Source organism: Rhea pennata, chromosome 7, assembly GCF_028389875.1.
Source record: "Rhea pennata isolate bPtePen1 chromosome 7, bPtePen1.pri, whole genome shotgun sequence".
Classification (NCBI taxonomy): Eukaryota; Metazoa; Chordata; class Aves; order Rheiformes; family Rheidae; genus Rhea; species Rhea pennata.
The window spans coordinates 14374216-14397944 of record NC_084669.1 but is presented as its reverse complement, the minus strand read 5'-3'; the positions used below and the strand labels follow the sequence as shown (position 1 = coordinate 14397944).

The 23729-nt window shown below is 49.1% G+C and overlaps 2 protein-coding genes and 1 long non-coding RNA gene across 9 annotated transcripts in view; 2 read left to right on the top strand and 1 right to left on the bottom strand.

The window, feature by feature from the left end:
* CNNM2 (cyclin and CBS domain divalent metal cation transport mediator 2) overlaps nt 1-4232 on the top strand; it is a 136065-nt gene extending 131833 nt beyond the window's left edge. For both annotated transcript variants that reach the window (XR_009959029.1, XR_009959028.1), the window contains exon 9: nt 3882-4232. The gene's annotated coding sequence lies outside the window, so the exon portion shown is untranslated. The remainder of the gene's footprint in view (nt 1-3881) is intronic.
* A 116-nt stretch (nt 4233-4348) lies between these two features.
* Nucleotides 4349-9048, top strand: LOC134143082 (uncharacterized). Its single transcript, XR_009959030.1, has 2 exons — nt 4349-5197; nt 6292-9048. It is a non-coding gene; the product is annotated as an uncharacterized LOC134143082 (long non-coding RNA).
* The window catches only part of NT5C2 (5'-nucleotidase, cytosolic II), a 63411-nt gene continuing 45877 nt past the window's right edge, over nt 6196-23729 (bottom strand). For all 6 annotated transcript variants that reach the window (XM_062580750.1, XM_062580752.1, XM_062580751.1 and 3 more), the window contains 15 exons: nt 19755-19872; nt 18243-18338; nt 16815-16906; nt 16562-16619; nt 15894-15987; nt 14817-14870; nt 13569-13652; nt 12787-12828; nt 11525-11632; nt 11086-11152; nt 10197-10367; nt 9264-9315; nt 8946-9006; nt 8214-8390; nt 6196-7990 (listed from right to left, as the gene is read on the bottom strand). In XM_062580750.1, coding sequence (XP_062436734.1) covers nt 7736-7990; nt 8214-8390; nt 8946-9006; nt 9264-9315; nt 10197-10367; nt 11086-11152; nt 11525-11632; nt 12787-12828; nt 13569-13652; nt 14817-14870; nt 15894-15987; nt 16562-16619; nt 16815-16906; nt 18243-18338; nt 19755-19872 — 1529 coding nt within the window. In that variant the 3' untranslated portion in view covers nt 6196-7735. The remainder of the gene's footprint in view (nt 7991-8213; nt 8391-8945; nt 9007-9263; nt 9316-10196; nt 10368-11085; nt 11153-11524; nt 11633-12786; nt 12829-13568; nt 13653-14816; nt 14871-15893; nt 15988-16561; nt 16620-16814; nt 16907-18242; nt 18339-19754; nt 19873-23729) is intronic.

The window sequence follows — 23729 nt, the reverse complement described above, 5'->3', positions numbered from 1 at the left end:
TAATAGAGCCGCATGGGGCAAGTCTTCCCCCTCCTGCCCCAGGCCTTTATTCACGTGTAGCTCTCTCCCGTGCTCCTTCTGCCCGGTGCACACCTGCTCCTGCCCCAGGCCAACCAGTGTGGTGAGCTGGCATGGAGCAGCTGAAGCCTGGGCTAGCTGCAGCCGGCAGTGGTTGTGCTCCTCACGCGGGCTCATCCTTTCTCAGGCTCACACTACTGTTACTTGTCCTTTAAGGAGTAAAGTGAGCCAAGTTTGGGAGTATTTCAGCTGTTGGAGAGGAAAGCTGCACCCCCGTGGTGGGTGGGAATTGGTTACACCTGGGGACATGCTGGGAGCAAGGCTTGCTGGTCTTGGGCTCCATTTAAAGAGGTTTCAGCTGCTTGTTCAGTGTTGTTCTCCATGGTCCATTCCTCCTCTGTTTTCCTAGACTTATATTCCCTTTTTTCCTTACTGCAAGTTTTTTTTTTTTTTTCCTTCTCCTTTTCTTTAAGTGCCTTTTTGTGCAGTTGGAGCTGGCAAGAATAGGAGTCTCAGGATATGGCTGTTTGCACTCGCCTCAGGCCCGGAGAGGGCTTGGGGGAAGCAGGGCGAGTTGCTGTTGCTGCTTCTCAGCCGTCAGGGCCCTGCACAGGTGGGGTTGTGATTTTGGCAGCGGTGATGTAGGGCTCAAATCAGCTCAGAGGAAAGAAAACCAAAGAGGCAGCCGTGTGTGAAGGGCTGCTCGGGCAGCAGTGCTGCTTCCTGTGATCTCCGCAGAGCTCAGCCGAGGGGGCGCTGGGGTGGGGACGGCAAAGAGCAGCGCCGTCTCCTCGCAAGCATCCTGTGTAAGTACCGTGCGTAGCGGGGAGTAGAGCCGTGTTCTCCGGGACCACTTGGGACGTGCATCTTCCTTGTGCTGAAACAGAGTTTCTATAGAAATCATTCCCACCTGAAAGATGTACCATATTTTATATGATATCTAATACACACATCTGTAGTTTTAAAACTAGTACTGGTGTACCAGTTGTCACGTACTGGATTACCAGTAGAAAACTGGGGCTGGGTGGGGAGGGGAATGATGCTGTAAAGAGTTTCTCTTGGTGTGATGCTAACTTGAGACTTGGTCCCAAGGTGGCTGGCCAGCGATGAGGTGTTCCTGCACCAGTGCTGTGAGCTTTGAGGTGCAGAGCTGGCCCAGGGCAGAAAACCAGCAGGTGCTGAAAGGCTCTGGGTGATGCGGACCCAGGCTGGCTGCCCTTCTCGCTGCCCTCGCTCTACGCTGCGGCTTTAAACAGACCCAAAGAAGTACCTGGTCCGTGGATGCTGAGGGTTGTTTTGGTCGAGCAGTGAGGTGACAAGCCTAACGCGTGTGACCAAGGGCCGGGCATCTTGTCGCAGCTTAGAGGAGAGCATGAGTTGGCAGCACAGACTCTGTTAGTGGAGCGCGGCACGGAGGAACCCGAAACATGCCCTGGCTTCCCGCAGACCCCCACCCCCAAATAATCCTGCTCGGTGCCTTGCTCTCCTCCTGGAGGCTGGCTTCGTGCTACGTCGTGCTGCTGCTCCTTTAGTTTCTCCGCAGCGTCCCTGAGGCCGCGTCCGAGTCAGGGGACGCTATCGCTGCAGGTCTAAGTGGTACAGTTGAACTTCTCGGTCGGGTGTTGCATGTTTGCTGCTCTCTTATGTTAAGAGCTGGAAGCTGGACCTGGGGAGCCAGAGCGCTCCCTAGGAAGCAGCACGAGGTGCCGGGTTAGCTCAGCCCCTTTCCCTGCATCGCAGGGAAGGGAAGGGGGTGCTGGAAAGCTGCCTCCAGCCCCTCATGCGGTACGGATGGCCGAGGGAGGCGTTTCACGGGTCAGGAGCACCAGACTCTGCAGAGTGACTTTCCTGGTGTCCTTGTTGTGCTCAGGTCGGACTCGGTGATGCTTCTGCACCTTGGCAATAAGGTACTCCAAGCTGCTGCTGCTTTTCTGTCTCCAGCTGAAAAATCGTTTTGTGATCTCTCCTAAGACTTCTTTCCCTTGGGCCCTGCTCTCCTTTGAGCAGAGCCGATAGCTGGAATCTGGCAGAGCAGAGCGCCCGGCTGCTCCCACCCTTCCAGTGCCAGCACCCAGCTTCTGGTCACCGAAGTGCTTGAGGTTTAATCCTTCCCCCAGAAGGAGAGAGGCGTAGCCGTCCTCAGAAGGAACCGCCTGTTGCAGAGTCTGGCTTTGAGGTTCGTAGGCTGTCGCGAGTCAGAGGCCCCAAGAAGTGCCTGAAACGCGCGGAGGCTGCAGGCAGCTCTGGTGCTCAGGAGGAGCAGTCGATGGGCTCGGGTCCGTGGCTCCGTGGTCATTTCTCCTTCTCCAAGCAGCAGAGACTGAAGGGAAGCTGGTCGCAGTGTTTGTCGGGGAGGAAGGACTTGTCCCAACATTTAGTGCTTGGTGGAGCTGTCTGGCATCGCAGTTTGGCAGCTGTGAGACTGCAGAACTTCAAGGAGGATTTTACCCTCTGGGCATCACAGTTGTACTAAATCCTTCCAAATTCATGTGAGAAAGCGGTAGGTCTCGGACCGGTAGGCTGGATTGTCGGCCTCCAGCTGCAAGTGCCAATATTGAACGAATGCCTTGTGGACTCATCCAAAGATGAATACGGGAGCGTGGAGGAGGCTCCCGGCCAACTCCTCTGTTCCCAGAAGTCACAGAGTGGCTGTGCCGCCCCGTCTGATGCCTCAGGTCCCCGCAGAGCGGGTTTGGCTGGTGGATTTTGCTCTAGGGTACGCGGTCCTGCCTCGTACTGGCTTTGACTTGGGAAAGCAGCTTTCTGTGACTGCTGCTCTTGCCTTGGCGATACCTGTTTCGCTCCTGTTCTCGCTGGGGTTTGGCTGAGCTCGCGGGAAGGCGGGAGGGCACCGTGCAGCCGCCCCGCGGGCTGCCGGCCAGGACTGGGCGACGCTGCCCCAGTCCCGTCTTTGCTCTTCGCAAGTCCGTTGCTCAAGGACTTGCTTTCCTTTGCCTTCCCTGCCGACTCGGTGTGAAATCTGGAGAGCAGAAACCCATCAGGACCCCCAGCGCCAACGACCTGACCGCTTTTGGTCCGTGGTCTCCGAGCTGCCGGGCAGGAGGGTGGCTCACGAGCAGGTTGGGGTGGGCCCTGCTGGGGGAACCGTGAGGCTGTTGGGTGGGTTTTTTGTTTTGTGGGTTCCCGCTGACCCCCAACACACAGAGCTGAAGATCAAAGCTGGATAACTGAATAACGGGGCAGACATCCAGATGCCAAATACATTGAACCTGAAAACCCAAATACTTGAGCGTACGGCCCTGTGTCACGTGGAAGCCATGAACAGCTGGTTCTCTGCAACCAGCGGTCTCTAAACCCAAACCTTTCTCCTGTATTTAATCCTTTCCTGGAAAACCTGTACCTATATCGAAGCCTGTGCAGAATCTTTTCCTGACTTCCAGTCGTGAAACCTTTATTTTTCCCCCTGCGTTCAGAAGCTTTGCGGTTTAAACGCGTTTCCGTGGCTATGTGAACCCACCCAGCTTCTTTAGGTTGCGCTGCCAGTCCTAGGTCTCTTCGCTGTGTCTTACTTTCCATCATATTTGGTCTTTAGTAATTGTATCATATTGTACATTACTGCGGGTTTTCAGAGTTGTAGTGTTCTGACTACAGTATTTCCAATTGTGTACATAAACCTGAATAAGCACAACTGAAATCCATGAATGAAGTGTATACGTTTCATATACTGATTGTCATACAAATGAATTTTATAATTATTCCAATTTTGTTGTAGATTTCCAATCTTTCCTATTTATTTTGTACCAGATTTATTTGTATATTTTGTGATTTTGTTTAAAAGCATTTGTTTATTTCTATTCTTTTTAGATAAATGATGATTTTTTTTTTTCTGTTGACCATTCCAGTTTATGCATTTTTCCCTCCTCCATGCTTCCCCCCCGTTTCCAAAGGGACGGATTCTGGCGTGTGGGTGACGGGGCTGATGCTGGTGATCTTTGCGGATCAGAAATCGCTGTCGGCACAGCAGCAGTCTTCTACCTCCGCTTTAGTTGCCGAGAGCCGCGGAAGGGGCCAGATCCTGCTCCCCGTAGAGCCAGGTCTTGCTCTTTGCTTTGGTGGGTCGTGAATGCTCGAGCCAGGGAGGATAGCTGGGAAGCTGGTGGTGACAGACAGCAGTTGACTTTCTGAAGTGTTCCCTCAGCAGCGGCGGTCTTTCTTTTTTCTTCCACTAATAAAAATCCCTTATTTACAACCTTCTCCCTCTACATCCTGTCTGTTTGTCCGGAGGTGGGAGCACCGGCTGGCTGGCTGGCCGGAGCGTGTGGGCCTGCCAGGGCGTGCGCGAGCCTCTCCGGGCTCCGCCACGGGGGACGCGGCCGGTGGCCGCGGCTGCTCGGCGCGGCGGCAGCGACTTCGCCCGCTCCGCTGCGGCCCCGGCCGAGGCGGTGCGCGAGCGCGGTTTGGTACGTGAAAATAACGAGATTGGCGGCTTCGGGGCTGGCTCCGGGCTGCGAAGAGACTCTGGGAAGAGCGGTGAGGCCGGGGCTGCCGCGGAGGCGGCCGTGGGACACCGGGGCTGAGCAGAGGATGGTGGCAGCAGCCCGGGGCCTCCTGACGCGGACGGGAAGCGCCGCCCTGCAGCGGAGCCGCTGGGCTGCCCGGGGCCTCCGCTCGCCTCGCAGCGGGCGCTCGGCGCTGCTGGACGCACCAGACCCCGCGGAGGGTCCCGGGCTGTCCGTGGGAAAGAGGCTTCCCCCAGGGTGCAGCCCGCGCTGGGGCAGGTTTCGGGCTCGGTTGCAACTTCCGCTAACACCAGCCATTTCCAAAACAGCCCTGAAAATCAGAGCAAAGAGGGATTTGTTGGATCTGCGCTGCCGACAGGTGATTACACCTTCTTCTCTGTTGTCTCTCTTTGGCATTTCTCTGGCTGCGTATTTTTAAAGCTCCCTCCCCTCTGTGCAGCGAGGTCGTGCTGCGGGGCATCTCGCACGCTGATGGGGAGGACAAAACAGCCAAACGCGGCCGGCCCAGCGCCGGTGAGAGCGTGGCCGCGGGCAGGAACGGCGGCCGGCGCTGACGGAGCTCCGCTCCGGGGCATCTCCGCCCTGCAGCTCTCCCGGAGCCGCCAGCAGCAGCAGCAGCGAGGACGTGCGAGCCGGTGCCCCTGCGAGGATGGAGCCAGTGCCCCTGCGAGGACGGACCCAGCGCCTCCAGCGCACAGGTATGGGGCTCCCTGGGCACGGTGGGGCCGGTGCTGTCTCGGTGCCCTCTTCTAACGCGGTTGTTTACCACTGCCCCCCCGCCCCAGCGCACCGCGGAGGCAGCGCTGCCTGCGCGGCCCGGCATCGCCATAGCCCGCCCTCAGAGCCGGCCTTGTGCGCCTTTCCCGAAGGGATTTGCTTGGCGCAGCCGCTGTGAGCTCCAGGGAGGACCTGGCCGCCCGCATCCCCACCGAGGCCCCAGGGTGGTTGTGCGGTGTGGGCCAGGCGGCCGCCCGTGAGCAGGGCCGCGGCGGTGCCCCCGGCCACCTGGGCGACGAGGCTCTGCCCTTGCTCGGTGCTTTCCTACCGCCGCCCCATCTGGGCGCTGCCACAGGATGGGCAGAGCTGCGCGAGGCCCCCGCGGTGAGCAGAGAGGGGGTCGCCGCCAGCTTCTGCCTGCTGCTTTCCCACCGTCTAGGGAGGGTCAAATATTTTCCATTGCTCTGGCCTTGAAGAGTCGTTTCCCCATTGCTGTCCAAAATAGCCCTGGGCTGAGCATGAGCTATTTGTGGCGACTGTTTTGGCCGCAGGAATGCAGGAGCCCCCCGGGCTCCCTTCGCGCAGCCGCGCGCCCGCCCCAGCTGCTGAGCTAAAGCTGAAAAAAAATTCAAGTGCTGCTGCTTGGCGAAATGACATTTAAACACGGCAAATCCCAGGGCAGCCTGCAGTGAAAGGGCCTCAGGAAGGACTCACTCTAGCACTCTGCACCCAGCGAGTCCTTCCCAGCCAACTTTGTGCTGTCCCCACAGGGCAGCCCTTCCCCAGAGACTACGCCAACCCCTAAACCCCAATTCGCTGCCTTTTCTCAGCAGTGCTAAATAACCACTTCTTGGCGCTACTTTCCCTCTTCCCCAGCCCACCAGCCCCTCTCTGGGGCAGGCGGGGACCCTGCTCCTCCCCCCCCCCCCCCCCGCATAACCCTCGTCGTCTCAGCGCCACGCCACAAAGCACCAAGCACTTCTTAGAAACATCATGATTTATTGACTTGTACAACTACCACTTCAGCAGCAGTTTCCTGCTCAGGTGTCAGTGGTTGTTTTGTTTTTTTTCTAAGGTACTTTAAAAATGGAAGGGAAAAAAAAGATTAAATGCATATATGGAACTGAACCTACAGTCGAATTCAGGACAAGAGGGCCCCTTCACCCGCGAACGGCACAAGGTGGAGTAAGGGACGCTGCCCCCACAGCAGGGAGGAAGCCCACCAGCGCTGCCGCCACCGCTGGGCCCACCCCCGGACGGCGACCCGCACGAGCCCTTCCAGGCCGACACGGCGCGGAGACCCCGCGGGCGGACGCGGGCAGCCCGGGTGAGGCAGCCGGCCCTGCCGACGCACCGCTCCCGGCCCGGGAGCCTGCAGCCGTCGCCCTCCTGGGCCGGGAGGCGCAGCCTTGCACGCCACGACTTGCCGCGAGCCTCTGCCAGCCCCGGCGCCAGCTGCAAGAAGCGGGCAGCCGCCAGGCCGGCCAGCGAGTCGCAGGCAGCGTGGTGGGGCAGGCCCTGCAGCACCTGCCCTTGCCCAGTTGCGGGCCTACAGGTGTGGCCCGGAGCACCCTGGAAAACAGGCCCTCTCACTGCAGGGGTGGCTGGTGATGTCTTCGCTTTCTTAAAGCTGAGCAGGCAGAAAGGTCAGTAACAGGCAGCGAGGAAAACAAACCGACTAACCTAATACTAAAGCAGTGACTTCAAGCTCCTGCATTAGTATTTACTGTTGAACCTACAGAAAGAGTTGAGAACACAGTGTGCACATCAGCTGTTTGAGAAACGGTCTGGAAATCATGCGTCACATGCCAGTGATGAAAGAAAGCCTTGACACGCTGGGAGAGGACAACAAGCGTCTACAAGCCGAAACATGTACAACTGCAAATATGCAAGTAAGAGCCGGACTCCCACCGCCATCCGCGTTGGCCGGAGGAATCGTCCCACGTACTTACTTACAAGGAGAAACTCGTGCCAAGCAGGGGGTAAAGGCGGTGCTAGAAGCCACAGCAACTCCCTGGCTAACACAGGAAGCATATGTATTCTAGAAACAGAAGGTTAAGGGCAGCAACCCAACCGGCAGGAGGAGGATTTGGATCATTTTGTCTCCTGCGGGGCCTGGCACATCCCTTCCTCCTTCACAGTGAATGTAACAAAGGGCAAAAACCATTCACAGGACATTGTTCAAATGGAAACCAAACGAAACGCATCGTGGGAAAGGAAAAACATGCAGCATCCCAAATGTAATGGGAGCAGCATTACAGCACAGGCGTGCAATCCATAGCTGAATGTACCGCCTAGGCGGAATCCACTGGCTTTTTGAACCGTCTGCAAAACTCAAAACAAGGGTCTCCTCCTGATTAGTGTTAATTTGTTACAAGTTTCTGGACACTTTCAAAATGTGCCTTTGCAAGAATCACACCCCACCCAACCCATCACCCCAAGGGCCCCAACAAAGGAATCCACTCCTGATCACAGCTAGAGTCACTGTTTGTCTTCAGAGATGCTTTGCTTTTTCATTCTTACTCCTCCTCCTCCTCCTCCTCCTCTTCCTCCTCCTCCTCCTCATCATCATCTTCATCATGGCAATGTGTGATTTCCTGAGGCGCCTGAGGGAAGAGGTTGGGTGGTTTGATCTCGCTGATGGAGCGGGTCAGTTGATGCCTTTTGTAGTCAGAATCTTTAAAATCCACGGAGGTGCGATTGCGCGTGGCCATTGGCGACTCCTTCTCGTTGATGTCAACGTGCGTATGCTCTACTGTGGATTCATGTGGCATCTGCAAGAGAGAAAGAGGAGATGGAAGGGGGGCTCTGTCCCAGAGTATCTCCCTGGTATCTCTCGCCAGAGCATGACTCTGACCTGCAGCGCATCAAGCATGTTGAGCTGCTGCCTTGCCCCCCAAGGTGCCATCCCCGCTGCCGTCGCTCCTGGAAGCACGAACGCACGCAAGCGGAGGCACCTTTGGGCTCCCTGCCTGTCCGCTCAGGTCTGTGACTCACCAGGACGTGGGCCGCTCTGAAGAGGTAGCTGAAGGGGTAGTAGAGGAGGTTGATGAAGGAGGCTGCATAGAGATCGGCATAGCGCATCACCTGGCTGGCAAACAGGGTCTGCCGCGAGCCGCTGCGGAAGAGGCTCCCCATCATCCCGTAGCACATGTCCATGTCATGGGTCACTTTCTGCAAGAAAGGGCAGGTTGGATGCCTGGGCCAGAATCCAGCACTGCGGAGCAGACCTGGCCACAGCAGCACTGCGAGCACAGTGCCTTGAGGGCTTGGCTGCACGAGACCTGCAAGATCTCCAGCAAGGCTTTCCTGCGCTCCTATCCCAAAGCGTCAGAGCGCAGGCGAGTCCCTGCAAACAGAGAGAAGGCGGCAGCAGGGCTGGGGCCAGCACCTGCCCTAGGCTGGGACCTCAGTACGCAGGGCTGGCTGAACCAGAGGCTACAGCCCCGCCAAGCTCGTGTGGGTCGGCGCCCAGTGGGCACCTTCCGTCAGCACCGCTATTTACATAATGAAGGAGACCATCTATCCAGACCAGGCTGCCTTTCAGGAGTGCCCAGTGGCACCAACGAGCTGGGAAGCTCCTCCATTAGCGTCCATAGACAGATGGGCCTCACCAAGCCTGCTGTGCCCACCCAAAGGCAGAGCAAAGCATTTCAGAGCTAAGCAGTGGCTCAGGCTGTCAAGCTCTTTAGGATCCAATAGGATGAAAAGGGATTTTATGATTGGTACCTTAATGCGTCTCTGGATGGAGCTGATGTCGGGGCGTTCATTGCTGCTACTGTCCAGATGCCTAGTTACAGGCGAGAAGGTAAATAAAATTGCGTGAAAAGCCTTTCAGAAACAGATGTCGTGGGGCAGGAGCTTGGGGGAGGGAGGCTGGTCTGGAGGGGAAGGTTGGTCTCATGGGCAGCGCCCAGGCCCAAGTCAGAGCTCCTGGGCCCAGCAGCAGTGCTGCTAACCCAAGCCCAAGAGTTAGTCAGAGCCACTCGTTAGCTGTCCCCAGGCTGGGAGAGACAGCAGGAAAATTGTCAGTGTTTGAACACTTACTTGTATAGCTCAGCCAAGAAAATGTCCAGACTCTGCAGTTCTTCAAAAAGGGCTGGATAATACAGGAAAGAAAGCAAAGTTAGTTATTAAAAAAAGGTAAGTAAGTTTGAACACCTGAACCGAGAAGGGATGAAAGCAAATCTACATGCTGCCCGCACCCCTTGCATGGCTGTGATGGGGCACTGCACTGAGGAACGTGGCACGCCACAGTCCCCACACAGGGAGAGGGTTCACTCGTGCTCCATGCCGCAGGCAGAGCTCTAGACCTGGTTTCTGGCTGCCCCTTTTGTTTTAGAGGCTGAACCTTCATAGCCTTCACAGAAACCTTTTAACCAGCATGGGACAACTTGCATTAACTCCCCTATTTACACAGCAAAGGGCAAACCTGGGAGAAAAGCAGTAGCGCTGAAGGATGGGAAACACACAGCACTTTGGCAGCAGAGCAGCAGAGGGAGCGGGAGAAAGGTGGAGGAAGCAGCTGGTGAGCAGGGGCTCCCTGCAGACGGGAGACCAATCATGGCTCAGGCATTACAGGGACAGCTAGATAATTTTTAGCAAAGATGCCACAGCTCTATAAGGTCAGAAGGACCCTGTTTTCAGGGGAGGATTAGTAGATGATAAACTGCTCAATTGCCTGCACTAGCTGCAAGTTTCCCCCTGGCCAGCACTCAGCTGATCACAGGCAGGTGGCCCAGGGAAGAACAAAGACAAGGCCTGGGACCCTGATGCCAGACCACAGGGAGCTGCCCCAGCTCCTGCTGCCACCATACAGCCCCAGGCTAGAAGAGCCAAAGGGAGAGGCAGGTGTGGGAGAGAGGCGACAAGCCAGGGTGATCTCTCCCCAAAACCCACTGCCCCAGGGATCTCAGGGTGTGGGAGCAGCACCAGGCAAGTGAGAGCAAAGCCTGGCATGGTGTTTGCCTGGCTGCTGACCGCTTTTGTCAGTCCAGACGTGCAGCTCCTGGGCCAGCTCGGGGATCACCAGAAAGGTCCTCCAACCCTGGCGCTTCTTGGATTTGAGGATATCTCCAAAGATGTGGTCTCCAATGTACAGAATATCTTTGCCTTTGGCCCCCAGCAGGTCACAGACTGTGTCCGAGGAGCCTGAGAGAAGAGGAACAGGGTGGCTCAGAAAGGGGACCCAAAGAGAAACGTTTGGCTTATTTATTTCAGAGTACCAGGGCTAGGGACACAGAAGTTGCATTTTCTTTGAGGAAACTTTTGCCATTAGATGATTACCCACTGCTTGGCCACAATAACGTGGGGACTCTACCTACCCTCCCAGGAGTTCATCTAGGAGCAGCTCTGTCCTTGCAGCTATTTGTGCTACACCCATCTTGGCACTATCATCATCAGCAGCAGAGGGGCGATGCTGCCTCCCACCTCACACTACAGTGATGGAGCCACAAGCATCTTGGACAGCCCCGTGCATCTCTCTGGCTCATGGAGATGTCTGAGCATGGTCACGCTGCTGGCAGCGCAGTGAGGACAGCGGGGAAGTGTTGCACTGGGCCTGCCACAGCTCTCCCCATTCCAAGCCCAGCCCTAGCCTTTCCCAAACTCTCCCTGGCAAGGAAGAAAAGGGCTTTCCAGGAGGGACAGGTCCATTTCTCCTTCACTTTGGGCAGCAAGGGAAGTGAGAAACCTCTGGTGCAGTGTGCAGATGGCATAGCACAATGTACTTTGGCAAATGCCCTTGCCCAGTGCCTGGCACAACGTGCAGCCACCTAGCAAAAAAGTCCTCTTACAGCCAGAGTGGCTAAAGGCCACCAGGGCGTGTCAGAACCACTACACAGGACAAGAGAAGCTGTTCTTATCTTACCTCCTGAGTACACGATGCCATGCTGCAGCGGGCCAGTGTAGGTACCAATCTTCAGCTTGCCAGTCACCTGGAGAAAAGGGATATTGCTTTGGTGAAGGACAGCTGATGCTCTGGAAGGTTTATGGCCAATTATTTCCTTACTCTCTCTCTCTCTGTCTTTTCCTCCCCAAGGCAATCTGGATGTGGCTTTCCACACACATTTCCTATTACCACCTTCCATATATTAGAGGAACCAGTGAAGCCTCAAGCCTTCCTGTGTCTCAGGAGGGGGGGTTGCTTGGGAATCACTAAGAGGAGAAGCCAGCCCTGCTTCTCTAAGGCAGGTCTGGTCTAAACACTGCATTGGCTGTTCCCCCTAAGGGACACAACACTGGAGGTTTTCTTCCTAGTGGTGCATGAGCTCTACTAGCCATAATGCCACCCTCCAAACGCTACTCACCGTGTCCACCTGCCGCAACACGGTGCCTTCCCCAAAGAAGAGGGGTTTTCGTGCATCCACCAGGATCAGGTCGAAGTAGGACTGCCACGGTCGATGGGCACTCCCAGGCTGCAAAGGCAAAAACAAACCCAAGTCAGGCACAACATAAACAAACAGCCACACGGAATTTAACTGGCTCATAGCCGTAATCTTGTGACATTGCTGGTCCATCAAATGAACCAGTTTCCCCAACTAGCACAAGGGGGTGGTGTTGGATTGCCAGTGCCATCTCCAAAAGCATTGTTTTTTGCAGACAGGCCCATCCCAACCCAGCCTAGCTGCAAAAACTGAGGATGTGGTGTGAGCTGAGAGAACTGCACTGCACAGCTGTGTCACAGCATAGCTGCTGCACAAAGAGATGCTGTCAATGACAATGCTGCCACTGTTTCTGAAGATGACACCCTACACTGATCCAGACACATGCAAATTCACAGCTTCAGCCTTACAAGACCATGTAGGCACATTTGGTAAGAGTAAGAAAATGCCTGGACTCTGCCATAGAGCACAGCTCCATACCCCAGCCCTGCTCCGTTGACATTGGGTGCTCCCAAGCTTTTCTTTCTCCATGCTTCCCATCTTTATGAGATCAAGGCCAAAGCAAGGAGGTTTTCCAGTTATCAATTGCTGTGGTTTTCTTTATTCTGAAAATTGCTCCCCTGGCCTTCTTCTACCTTAAGAACACAGTGTGCAAACACATCATTGGTCTGCCAATAGGAGACTGGAAAAGATCGGTAAAAATTCAGTTCATACATTTGTCTCCAAAAATTTCAGGGCCAAGTTTTGACCTCTGAAAACCAGGAAAAGCATGACTGAAACTCCTGGAGTTACCATAGTCAAAGTACAAAGAGGCCTTAAATATCTGTGCCAGTTTATGAAACTCTTTCATTTCCATCAAGACTTTCTTTTAACAACACCTAAAACAGTGTGCAAGATTAATAAGAAACCTGACTGCAGAATGCCAGAATTAAAATGCAGTATCACTAAAATAATGCTATCATTATAACACAGATTATTGCTTCAAACAGATGATGCCTCTTTTCTCTTTGTTGCATTGTATTCGCTCTGATCCTATTCAAACAGGACATTAAACAGCAAGTGTATTTTAACCAGATTAAAACAACTAATCCCATACAGCCAATGAACCAGGATTAAAATGCTTTCCAGCTACACAGATAATTAGGCACATTAATTCCTACTAGAACTGCAGTCTAGAAATAACATACCTTTGGTCCATGTGGAAAGTCAAACAGGTAAGTCATAATTTTCTGAAAGACACAAAGGAAATAATCAAAGATTTGTTTTTAAACATACATTCATGACATTTATAAGAGCATATTTTTCTGTCTTCTTTTCAGGTTACAGAAGTTTATTTTTAAGATTTACAAGAAACTCATCATAACATTTGGGAACAACATGAATGTACAGAACTTAGAGTGACAAGAGTTAGAACTGTGATTTTATAATCAAGAACAGTTTATCTGAGTAACCTGCAGGCTGCTTCTGATGTATTTTGCAGTGCTTTGAAATGGCATATAAATCTTTGGCTTAGCCATGTTGACTTGGTTGACTTAACATTCATCAGAACTCTTAAGGAATTGCCCTCATGCCAGCAGCACAGTAGACAGCCCCTTCTAGCTCTTAAACACTTCTAGGATCATGGGTTTGGTCACCTGTCTCTCCTCAGAACCACTCATTTGACAGGGAAGACTTGCATTTTAAAGGATGTTGAAATTTAAAATGAGTAACATCCTCTCTTTCAGCCTTTCAACTGCTGAGGAGCTGCGGCAGAGGGACTTTAAGCCAGGCTGATGCTAGGCCAGTAGCAAAACCAGGACTATAAAACAGGACTTCCAACGCCTAATCTGCATTCACCATCAAATCATCCTAACACTTAGCTCAGAAAGAACCTAATATCCCATCAGAAGATGTCCTACCAAAATCTGCAGCAATTGCTGGCTCTGTTTATTCCATTATGTACCAATCCACCAATTTAGGCAGCACTTACGTCTGTGTATTTGTAGTCACTGTTTGTGACGAGGAACACCTTGCCGACTTCATTCATGCGGCTGAGCAGCAGAGGCAGTTTCCCCTGAAAGTCACATGCACAAAAGTTAGATTCATCACAGGGAAAATACTACTTCACCGTGATCCCATTAAAAGAAACCACAAAACAAACCAATATGCAAACAAACGTGTACATTTTGCACTGGCCAGAGAGACAGGAAAGCTGCTGATCCATCTAAGACCCCTCCAAAGCACGGCCCAGGGAGGAAGGCAAGTGGGAGCAACTCAGCAGCACTGCGATGCCTTTGTCAACTGCCACGCCAAGTGCCCTACCCATCTGCTCTGCACCAGGCAGACTGGAGCAGTCCCTCCAGCTCCAAGTCCATTCCTAAATGGGCCCAAAGGCAGGTGAAATTTGAGTTTACAGGAGCTCAAGTTAGAGTGTATTATAATTCCAACCTCAAATTAGGGAGAATTTATTCTGTTTTTTTGAACCATAAATCTTAGTCCATTGCAAGAGGAGCTGACTACCCCATAGCTCGGTTTCTTAAGAATTTTGCACGCATGTAACTAGAAACAAGTTTAACTACATTAAAGTGATACTGTACTAGCAGAGGAGGAGTCCACAGCATTCATTTAAATTGAAGAATAACTATAAAGTAACTGTGGTCCAGAGGGGCCCTGCACATTGTTGAGAAACCCAAAAGTAAGGGAACAGTGGGGGGCCTACTCAGTTGGAGGTGTCAAAGACACATTCTGGGGCTATCAAGAGACTTGGGTATTGGCTGGTCATTTGGAATCTCTCCCTCAACTCTTTATGGTTAATTAGGTGAAGCACTTTCGCTAGATGGCTAAAAAAGACTCAATCTAAGACACTCATCTGTCACTTTTAAAGGAGAGCTGTGGTAGAGGGATTGCTTGGGTAGAGAAAACATGGATGAGGATCACAACTGCTTTCGCCATCAAAAGAAACAACGTAAGTCTTGCAACACATTCACCTGTATCCCATGCTAACATCTCCTCTGGCTTTTATATTTTTATGTAAAAAATGTGTGCGTGAATACAAAGTCATGTGGCTCACTAGCTCAGAATAAAGGCTGTGTCTGAACTTTCCACTTTGTCTTCAGTTATTACAATAGAAATCACAGTGTTATCTATTTTGTGATTTAGTAAAGCAAATCAGCATGTTTATTTCTTGCCTGCTTATTCAGTACAAAATGTCACGTAGCACAAGCAACCTCACACTTACATCTTTCACCACATACTTTTCCAGGTTCTCAAGGGTCTTCTCCTTGAGTGATCCCTGAAACAGAACAACAGAACGCAGTGAGGTGATGGAAACTTATGATGTAAGAGACATCAAAGTAATGCCAACTTTCACACTTCAAAATGCTGTGAAAGTACAAACCAGGGCGAATCTGAACCAGTGACTCTAGAGATGAGAGGCTTTGAGTAGCAGGGACCATCACAAACTCTGTGATCCATCGATTCCCTCACCATGGTAAATAATCCACTTCAACAGCATTTTAACCCTTTCAGAAGGGAATACAATAGAAACAAACAAAAAATAGATTTGCCAAACCAAACAAGACAGTCAACGACCTGTCTCCAACACTGACCATAATGCTTTACTCAAAGGCCAAACTCCAACATGTATCACACAACACTGAATAAGGAAAGAAAAAAAACAGATTCTTGACTTCTGCAGGTTAAAGGGATTGCTGCAAGTATAACTGTGAGCAGCGTTCTCCTGTGACATTCTCCATCCCACCCCTAATAGGCCTCTTGAATGAGGAAGGACAAGAAAATCAGGCCTTTAACCAGATGTTAATGCTCACAAAATCTGAACTCTGTGTTTGCATGCAAGTGTGCAAGAAAGATGAACTTCCTCTCCTCTCTAAAGAGAGAAGAGTTGATGAAATTCTCTGTTTAAAACAAGCACCTTTTAGACAATATAAGGTATTACAAGTGTAATATATTTACAGTAAAACCACTCTTTTAAAAATTAGAACAGCATACAAGTTGTGGACTGTAAGTACAAATATCCTCATGGGATCACCCTCTTAAACCCATGAATTAAGGTAAGGAAATGTAATCTAGATACCATAAAAAGGAATAGGAAGTCAAGATGGATATCCTGCAGTACCAGGAGAGCAGTCAAGGTCTTGACTCATTCACATACAACTGCAATTTATTATTTGCTCACTAGGCGGCAAAGCAGGGCTCTTGCCCAGAAGTAGAATGACACATCTTAATTCAAGATTTACAAGCCAGTCCCTCTAACTGAACAATGAGTACAAGAGTCCTGAGGAGTTTTTGTAATCACCTTGTAATGAACCCAGTCAACAGCATCTCTGACATCCTGGAACATACTCCTGAAGGACATGAAGAGATCTCCATCTTTGAACCCTGTTTCACAGCTGTAGGGAAAAAGAAAAGGGATTATCTGTGGCAGCCAATTGCAGCAGGCAAGAAACAAGTGCTGTGGCAGTAACACCAAGGAGAAAGAGGATTCAAAATGATGTTCAGGGCTTGTATTTTCATCTTACAGTAACAGTGGCTTATTTACTCCTTTATTGTAGCTCAGGCTTGAAAGAAGGCTACAACCAGAGTTTAACAAGGTCTGTGTGTTACTCAGGTAAACGCTCTTCATTTAGAATTTTAGGATGCAAGTTCGTAACAGGCCTGTGCTCCCATAGCAGTACTACAGCTTTCAAGGACTGCAACTCTTACTTCTCCCTCACAGTATGATAAGAACAATAAAAAAATTAAGTGCATGAACTGTTTCCATTTTAAGAGAGACTGAAATACTGGGACCAGTTTCTGCTGTACCCACAGATCATCTCATCAGGACTAAATTCATTTAATATCAAAAGAAGAGGCCTGAGCTTTTCTATGCTGAAACCACTTTGAGAGGCCTCCACTGATATATTCCGAATTATAATAATAATTTCACTGTATTATCAGCTATGTCAAACTGGAGAGAATACATACCTAGTGTACCTGTCACAGTTAGTAAAGAAATCTACTAGGCAAGCCAGCAGGTAGGTCTCTGCAAAGAAATAAAGCAGAATTGTAAAACAACTATAACATCACATGGCCAGCTAGCTTCGGGCTCTGGGCCTGGAAGAAGAATGTTTAAGCAAACAAAAATAAATCAGAGAGGTAAGTTCAGTAAGACACTAGTAATGCTTTACTGGCTATACAGATGCAGAAACAGGCCCACGTTGGCTTACATGGGACTCACCTGGTAAATTGAACAATGTGTTCAGAATGTAAAATCTGTCTGTGTCATCCCTCTGGATAAATTTATTTGGGTATTGATCCCGCGTTTCTGGCCTGAGAACAGAAAAGGTAGAGAAGAATGGATCCACATAAAGTAATAAGAATACAATGTGCTGAGCTGCAGAATATAGTTGTACTGGGGTCCATTAACTGGGGAGATTGTTGGGCTTTCATCAATGCCAAGCTTTCCAGCATGTACTGCTGGTGCAAGAGCAAAACTGAACCCACCGTGTGTCTCCTTAACTGCGCCGGCTCCAGCAGGACCAGGCGCAAAGTCCTCATGGCAGAGTCAGCAAAACAAGCAGAGCCAATGCACAGAAACAGAGCAGTCAAGAGTCCACAACTCGACCTCAAGCCCTGGACTGCTGACTAGGGATATGCCTTAAATCATCTGCACTTTCATTGTTTGCTTATCTTAAACTTTCCCCCACTTTCCATGTGTTGTTTTACACTCCCCCTCGAGCTGCTTTCAGCAGGTGAGTGCACGGCTGTGCTGTGAGAGGCTTGTCCGCAGCTCTCTGCGATTAATCAGCAGGGTGGTGATGATGGAAGTCACTCAGTTATTCTAGTTTCCTTCATTTCTGGAGCTTCTGAAGATCACCTGTGACTCATGGAGGAGCCTCAGTGCATATATATAAGGGCTTTTTCTAGATTTTGATTTTCTGCTGCAAGGACTGACAGGCCTGCAATGAGCATGTCAGCTTGGGGCCCCTGAACTAGTCTGTAATTCCCTTCCATCTCTGTGCCCTCAGAGTAGGGATACATAAGGATTTTCTGGGACACACCCTGCAAGTAACACTGCAGTAATCTTCCTCTGGGGCACTTTCTCTGGGGCAGGAGGAATGCAAAATCAAGGAAGGCTGCAAGAAATGGCACGCCGTGCCTCACTTGTGACAAACTCTAAGGTCAGAAATCCAAAGAGGTAGATTAAGCTTGTTCCTTGCGTAAGCAAGCTCAAGCCCTTGACCTTTTTAGCAATGACAGTAGAGCTGAATGGGCTCATGTGGTGGAGACTCCTCTCTGATCTACGGAGCCCTCGCACAATGGTGCTGTTTTAACCTGACAAGCTGCTGATGTTAAACTCTGCCTGCTCAAGTAAAAAGCCCCTGTATTATCCCATCAATCTGTCCCCACACCACACTTTCTTTTATTCTCAGCACTCTACAGACGTGCCTCTGCTGGTAACGATCTGTTCTTCTATAAACACTCTGAGCGATTTCTGTGTTTGGGACACTCACTGCATCCCCAGTAAGTCCTAGATCTGTAGGAAAACCAATACGGCATCTGTTGTTCGTGGAGTCCCCATGACTCCTCATATAACGATCCCTGAGGATCAGTGACACAAAAAAGCATACGAAATCAAAAAGAACAGCCAAGAGTCAACACTCACCCTCTGAGGAAATTAAAGCCATGTGCACAAACTAGGAGGTTCCCATAGGCATCAACTTTCAAAAGGTTTCCATAGTGGGTATCAAACACCAGGCCCCTGTTAAAAAAGTGATTTAGGATATGAAGAAGTGAGCCTATTAAGCACTGACCATTTTAATAGCAGACCTTTCCAAATCAGCTTCTTTACTTGCATGGGGATGTCAGAATAGAGTTGCTGTTATTATGCTGACAGGGTCCTTATTGTACTTATTTCTTGGCCACAGGTAAAAAGACCTGTATTGCCAGGTTAAAAGGTACAACTGGCCTGCTCTCTATAGACTTGAAAACAGAACCATTTAACTCAGCAGAAGCTTAGCTATACATTTACCAGGGCAGACATGGACCTCTTAAATGGGGTCGAGAATTTGACACCTGTGTTTGTAGTTCGCTGTGCCTTGCTGGGCTGCACGGAAGAGCGAGTTGGGATAAGGGAATTTCTCCCTTCCTTTCCATCTCTCTCTGTCATATACAGAGCCAGACAGGGCATGCAACTACTGCACAAAATTGTTCAGATAGTCCACGTTCCAGCTCAGGCAAAACTCTGTCTCACTTATCTAGTAGCTTGCATCTGCAGAAAGCAGCCTTCCCACAGAAACATCCCTTCCTTCCCTTCCCTGGGATGAGAGCAGTGGATTTGATGGAGTCTTCATCACTGGTTCATGAAGGGCTACCTTCTTGTTATGGGTGTTGGAACACACAGCAACAGTCTTGGCATAAATCACACTGAGAGGAGGGAAGGAAGGAGGCTGCCAAACTGAAAACTGGAGCACTAAGCCAACAGACCCTCTGGTTCAGTCTTTCATAAAAAAGCTCCAAAGGAGCCAAGAAAGCTAAATCCAGCAAAGGCACAAGTGGAAACAACTTAAAGGAACAGAGTTAGGTAAAAAGCCTTGTTTAAAAAACAATGTGCTGCTTTTCACCTCTGCTACCAAAAGACAAAGTGTAAGAATTCAGTAACTTTGCACCATTAATTTTGCTTTCGGCATTTCCTTCATCTGGACAAGCAAACGGGAATGTTCCCATTTTTAATATTTACAGTCAACTTAATTTTCAGGATGTCTCTTATGCACTGGGGACCATGATGTGTTTGGTTTGCCAATACCAGAGGAGAGAATTTGATTTAAAAACATTAAAGAAAAATGTTCTGAGACATTCTAGCAGCCTCATGGACAGTAGCAGCTTTTTATCCCCAATCCAATTGTGTCTCTGCTGTCTTTGCTTTGAAAGATTATTTTTGGACCATGTTTTCAGCAGGCCTCTTCTCCCACACTCCCCCTCTTTGCTGGCATGGCCTCGCGTGCACAAAGGCCCTCCACATATCGGAGCAGTCTGCTCCCTTCCCCAGAATCTGTGGATAACCACAGGCTTCAAAGGCAAAATTCTGAAAACCTAGTCTCGTGTGTTGCCTATGAACTTTACAGAACAAATATTCAAGACCTCGAGCAGGCTGGGTTGGTATCTGTTAGTCATTTACCTGGTAGGGAATGCAGGATCATACACAAAATTGAGCAGCTCATGAGGGTATCCAATGGAAACTAATCTTTCTACGGTCAGGTCAAATCCAAGAGATTCGTATTCAGGGGATTTATACACTGTGCCAAGATGAGATTTCAGTTAGAAAATTTGAAAACAACTAGGGGGTTAAACAAGAAGGCAGTTAAAAGTAATGCTCCCGTTTGCCCTCCTCCCTCCTCCACATCACACACTCCCTTTGTCGCTCCTGCCCTTCTCTGCCTTGCATTCCCCAGCCCCGGAGCCACGGTGGAGTTAGCTCCTGCTCCAGGACTGCAGCTGAGCAGAGCCGCAGTTCAGATGTCAGCGGCAGAGAGAAACACACGAAATATCTGTTTGTCTATCACAGCTCTCTGCATCAGGGAAAATGTATTTCAAACGGCAGCTCTTCTCTCTGCAGTTCTGTTACGCAGATGCACAAATGCTCCATGCTCCACCTGCTCATACTGGCTTTTGTTTAGCTGTGTTTTCTCAAAGCTGGTAAAGAAACCAATCAACTTTGGAAGCAAACGTATTCATAGTTAGAAAGCTTCAAACCCATCACTGTTATGCTACTGTTACTGCTCTGGATACAATCCCAAAGCTTAGTACTGTCTCCAGGTTTCATCTAAGGGAAGTTTGTTTGCTGCAAACTCTGTTAGCTTGAAGGTAGAGCTATCATTTAACACATGATTTGTTTGTTAATAATAGCATACGGTACTGTAATCTGTTAGCTATTATCCTTGTGCATCAAAATGCTACTCTTTCAGCAGGCTGACTGTTCCCGCTGTTCAGAGGAGCTGCTTATCTGTGAAATATACCTTAGGTCAATGAAAAACAAATGGATTTGTTCAACAAAGTAATTTCTATCATCAGGCCTGTCTTCTTCCTGCAAATGACCTTTCCATGTACTGGAAATGTAACTATTTAATGAGATCATTTGAACATAATGAGCATTTAAAAGGAAATCACTGTGTTTCTATGACAGATGGAAAACACTATTTCTGTGACAGTATCCTTACATTTGCTGCATGTTGCTGTCTTAAATTTGGTCCTAAGAGGTAAGAAGATCAAACATAACTCTTGAATGTGATGAAAGTTATTTCAGTGGGCCCAACTGCTTTAAACACTTGCAAATTTCATACTTAGCTGAGTAAAACACATAAATGTGCAATTAATACAGGAAGCTCTTTAGAAGACAGCCTTCTTTTCCATGAGAGATATCTAGCACATTTATGGGACTCATAATACAGATTAATACACATTTTCTGTAATAACTGGGTAATTACCATTATATATACTGTGGAATACAAGAGCTTGGTCTAACAGGAGAGAACAAACATATCAAAATACTGAGAAATATTACAACAGTAAGGACTTTGGAAAAAATGAAATTGCCCAAGGACTCAGATCATAGTAACCATGGCAGAGGGCTTACTGTTCCCAGGCACCCAAGTGGCCTCTGCAAACTAAAAAGCACCAGAACTCTAGGAGTTAATTTTTCTCCCCAAAGGGCTAACACCATTAAAAATGTAATAAGCAAATCTGTAATATTTTTGAATAGATAACTAAAATCAATAAAGCTGTTATCAAAATCTTTGAGCATTGTGATACCAGTGGCAAACATCAACAACATTGTACAATATTTGATGCACGTAACCTTTTCCATCGTAGATAGGAGTAAGTGACCAAGAGCTACAGTTAACAAAGAAAGCAATGACTGCAAGGCAATCCTGGGGAGTGAGCTAGAGTTTGAGGGAGCAAAAGGCAGTTAGGTGATGAACAACATTGTGAGAGTGACACCAGACCATTATCTGGAAAAAAAGAATTCCTTTGATGCAGGAGAGTAAAGGCACTTCCCAGGGAAAAGAGGAATAAATACTCCTGCACGTACTCTTAGATGGCAAGGGAGGTGCAAAGCTCTCCCTTATTTGAATCAGCCTCCAGGTACCAACTCTGTCCATGAAACTGCTGTATTACTTCTCATTAGTCTCTTAGGGAATATGACCAGGTTGCTAATTCATCCACAACATATCACTCCCCAACAAAATATTTCTTCCAGAAATCCCTGCTCTTTCTGAACTCAGCCACCACAGTGGTTCTGCCCAGGTATGCAAAATCTGAAGGAACATCTTGGTACCTCCTCTATACAAATGGAAGCAGTTCACAAACAATCCCAGTAGAAATGTTTCCAGGGAAGCTATAGGACTTTCTGTCAAATAACCTGCACATCTTGTTAATGCTCACCACAGAAAGGCTGTGGTAGGATGTGTGCCCAACTGCTCACAAAATGCTCTCACTCAACATCTGCCCTGCTGCACTTCTCTCCCAATCTTAGATTCATCACTACAGATCTCATTTTAACTCTTCGAGCCTACGGAAACAAGCTGAAAGGCCAGTAAGAGAAAGGCTGAAGAACAGATGTTTGTCTCAGTCTTCAGCATTACAAGTCTCTGTGAGGTGATAACTGCCACATAGTTAATCTGAATTTTCCTTTTGCAGGGTATTTTTCCCCTTTACCTCTCAACCTCTGGATTTTGTTTCCCCGATATCTCTGAATAAAATTAAGCTACCAGTTCATTCATACTTCTAGTCTCTTCCCCCTTTTTCTATCACTCCGTAATACCTAGAAAATAAGAACCTTCCCATTAACACATCAATAGAGACACTGGAAATGGGACTCCTGGAGGCTAGAAAGGGACAATAAACTTTGTTCTCCAGTTTACTGTGATAGTTACTGTCCAAGATAAACTTTACTTTCATTGGACACACAACTGGGAAGAGATCCAGAGGTCAGTGAGCCCATCTTGACAGCGCTTCACATCGCAGCACACACTGTAGCAATCAGTACAAGACACAATCCACTGACATTTCTTGTAAGCTGGGCAAAAGCCTGTTTTAGGAACACGAGCCTTCCAGGCAAACGACCCCCCTCCCTGAGACCAAGCGTGAACAGGCTGATGCTGCTGCAAGTAAGTACAACAGCACAAGCAAGCAAGACTGCCCTGTTATATGTATTACTAGATAATTTCTCCCAGATGAAAAAAATTATCTCAATATTGTACTCAGGGCTGGTCTCTCCCTCTTATCTTGCTTAGCTCAGGCATCCATGGAGAAAAAGAGCAGAGGACAGATCAATACTTTTTATCTGCAGCTCAGCTGGATGATGAAAAAAATAATCACCTTCCTGGAAAGCCCTGCTCCCAAATCCTAGCTGCCAAGACCACAACTGGAGACAATTTGTAGGCCATAATGATGCTGTGAATGTAGATGATTGCCATGCAGCATCTCCTGTGCTCAGCTTGTTTACCCAGCTGAGAAGGACCCTCTCTCCAAGCACCCACGACAGTGTGACAGGTGAAATATGCACAGCCACAAAAACACAACTGATTCATTTTTAGTGCGTCCTTGTATGTTCTCTCAGCCCAACACACACGATGACAGTGAAACAGAAGCACGTGTTACCACTTATTCTGATTTCTTTTTGCTTTCTTATTAATTGATGGCCACATCTCTGCCACTGTCCCCAGCTCCAAAGGAGCAAGTTACTTTAATAATCTGTGTTCCAAAACAAATGCTTCAGTGGCTCAAGGCAACCAGTACACAGTGTTCATGGATTATGTAACCATGGATTGAGAGAGAAAGAGAACAACCAAAGCTTTAAAAAACAGAAAAGCCATTCGACAGCATTTCATCCTCCCCTTAACATCATCACTTGCCATAAAATTATACGATAGGAAGTTAAAAAGTAGTACCACAGAAGTGAAAGTTGCAAGCCTTTAGGTCTGTGATGAGTGTGGGCTTCCCTTACACGGTACGTGTTAGGAGGGAAGCCAATCTGGAATGAGCAGGGGTTGTGCAGTAAGGTATGCAATTGTCATGCATTTTTGTGGTTGTTTTTACCTTTGCTGCCAAGACACATACAGTAACAATTTTATAGCCTTCCTGAAAAGGAAAA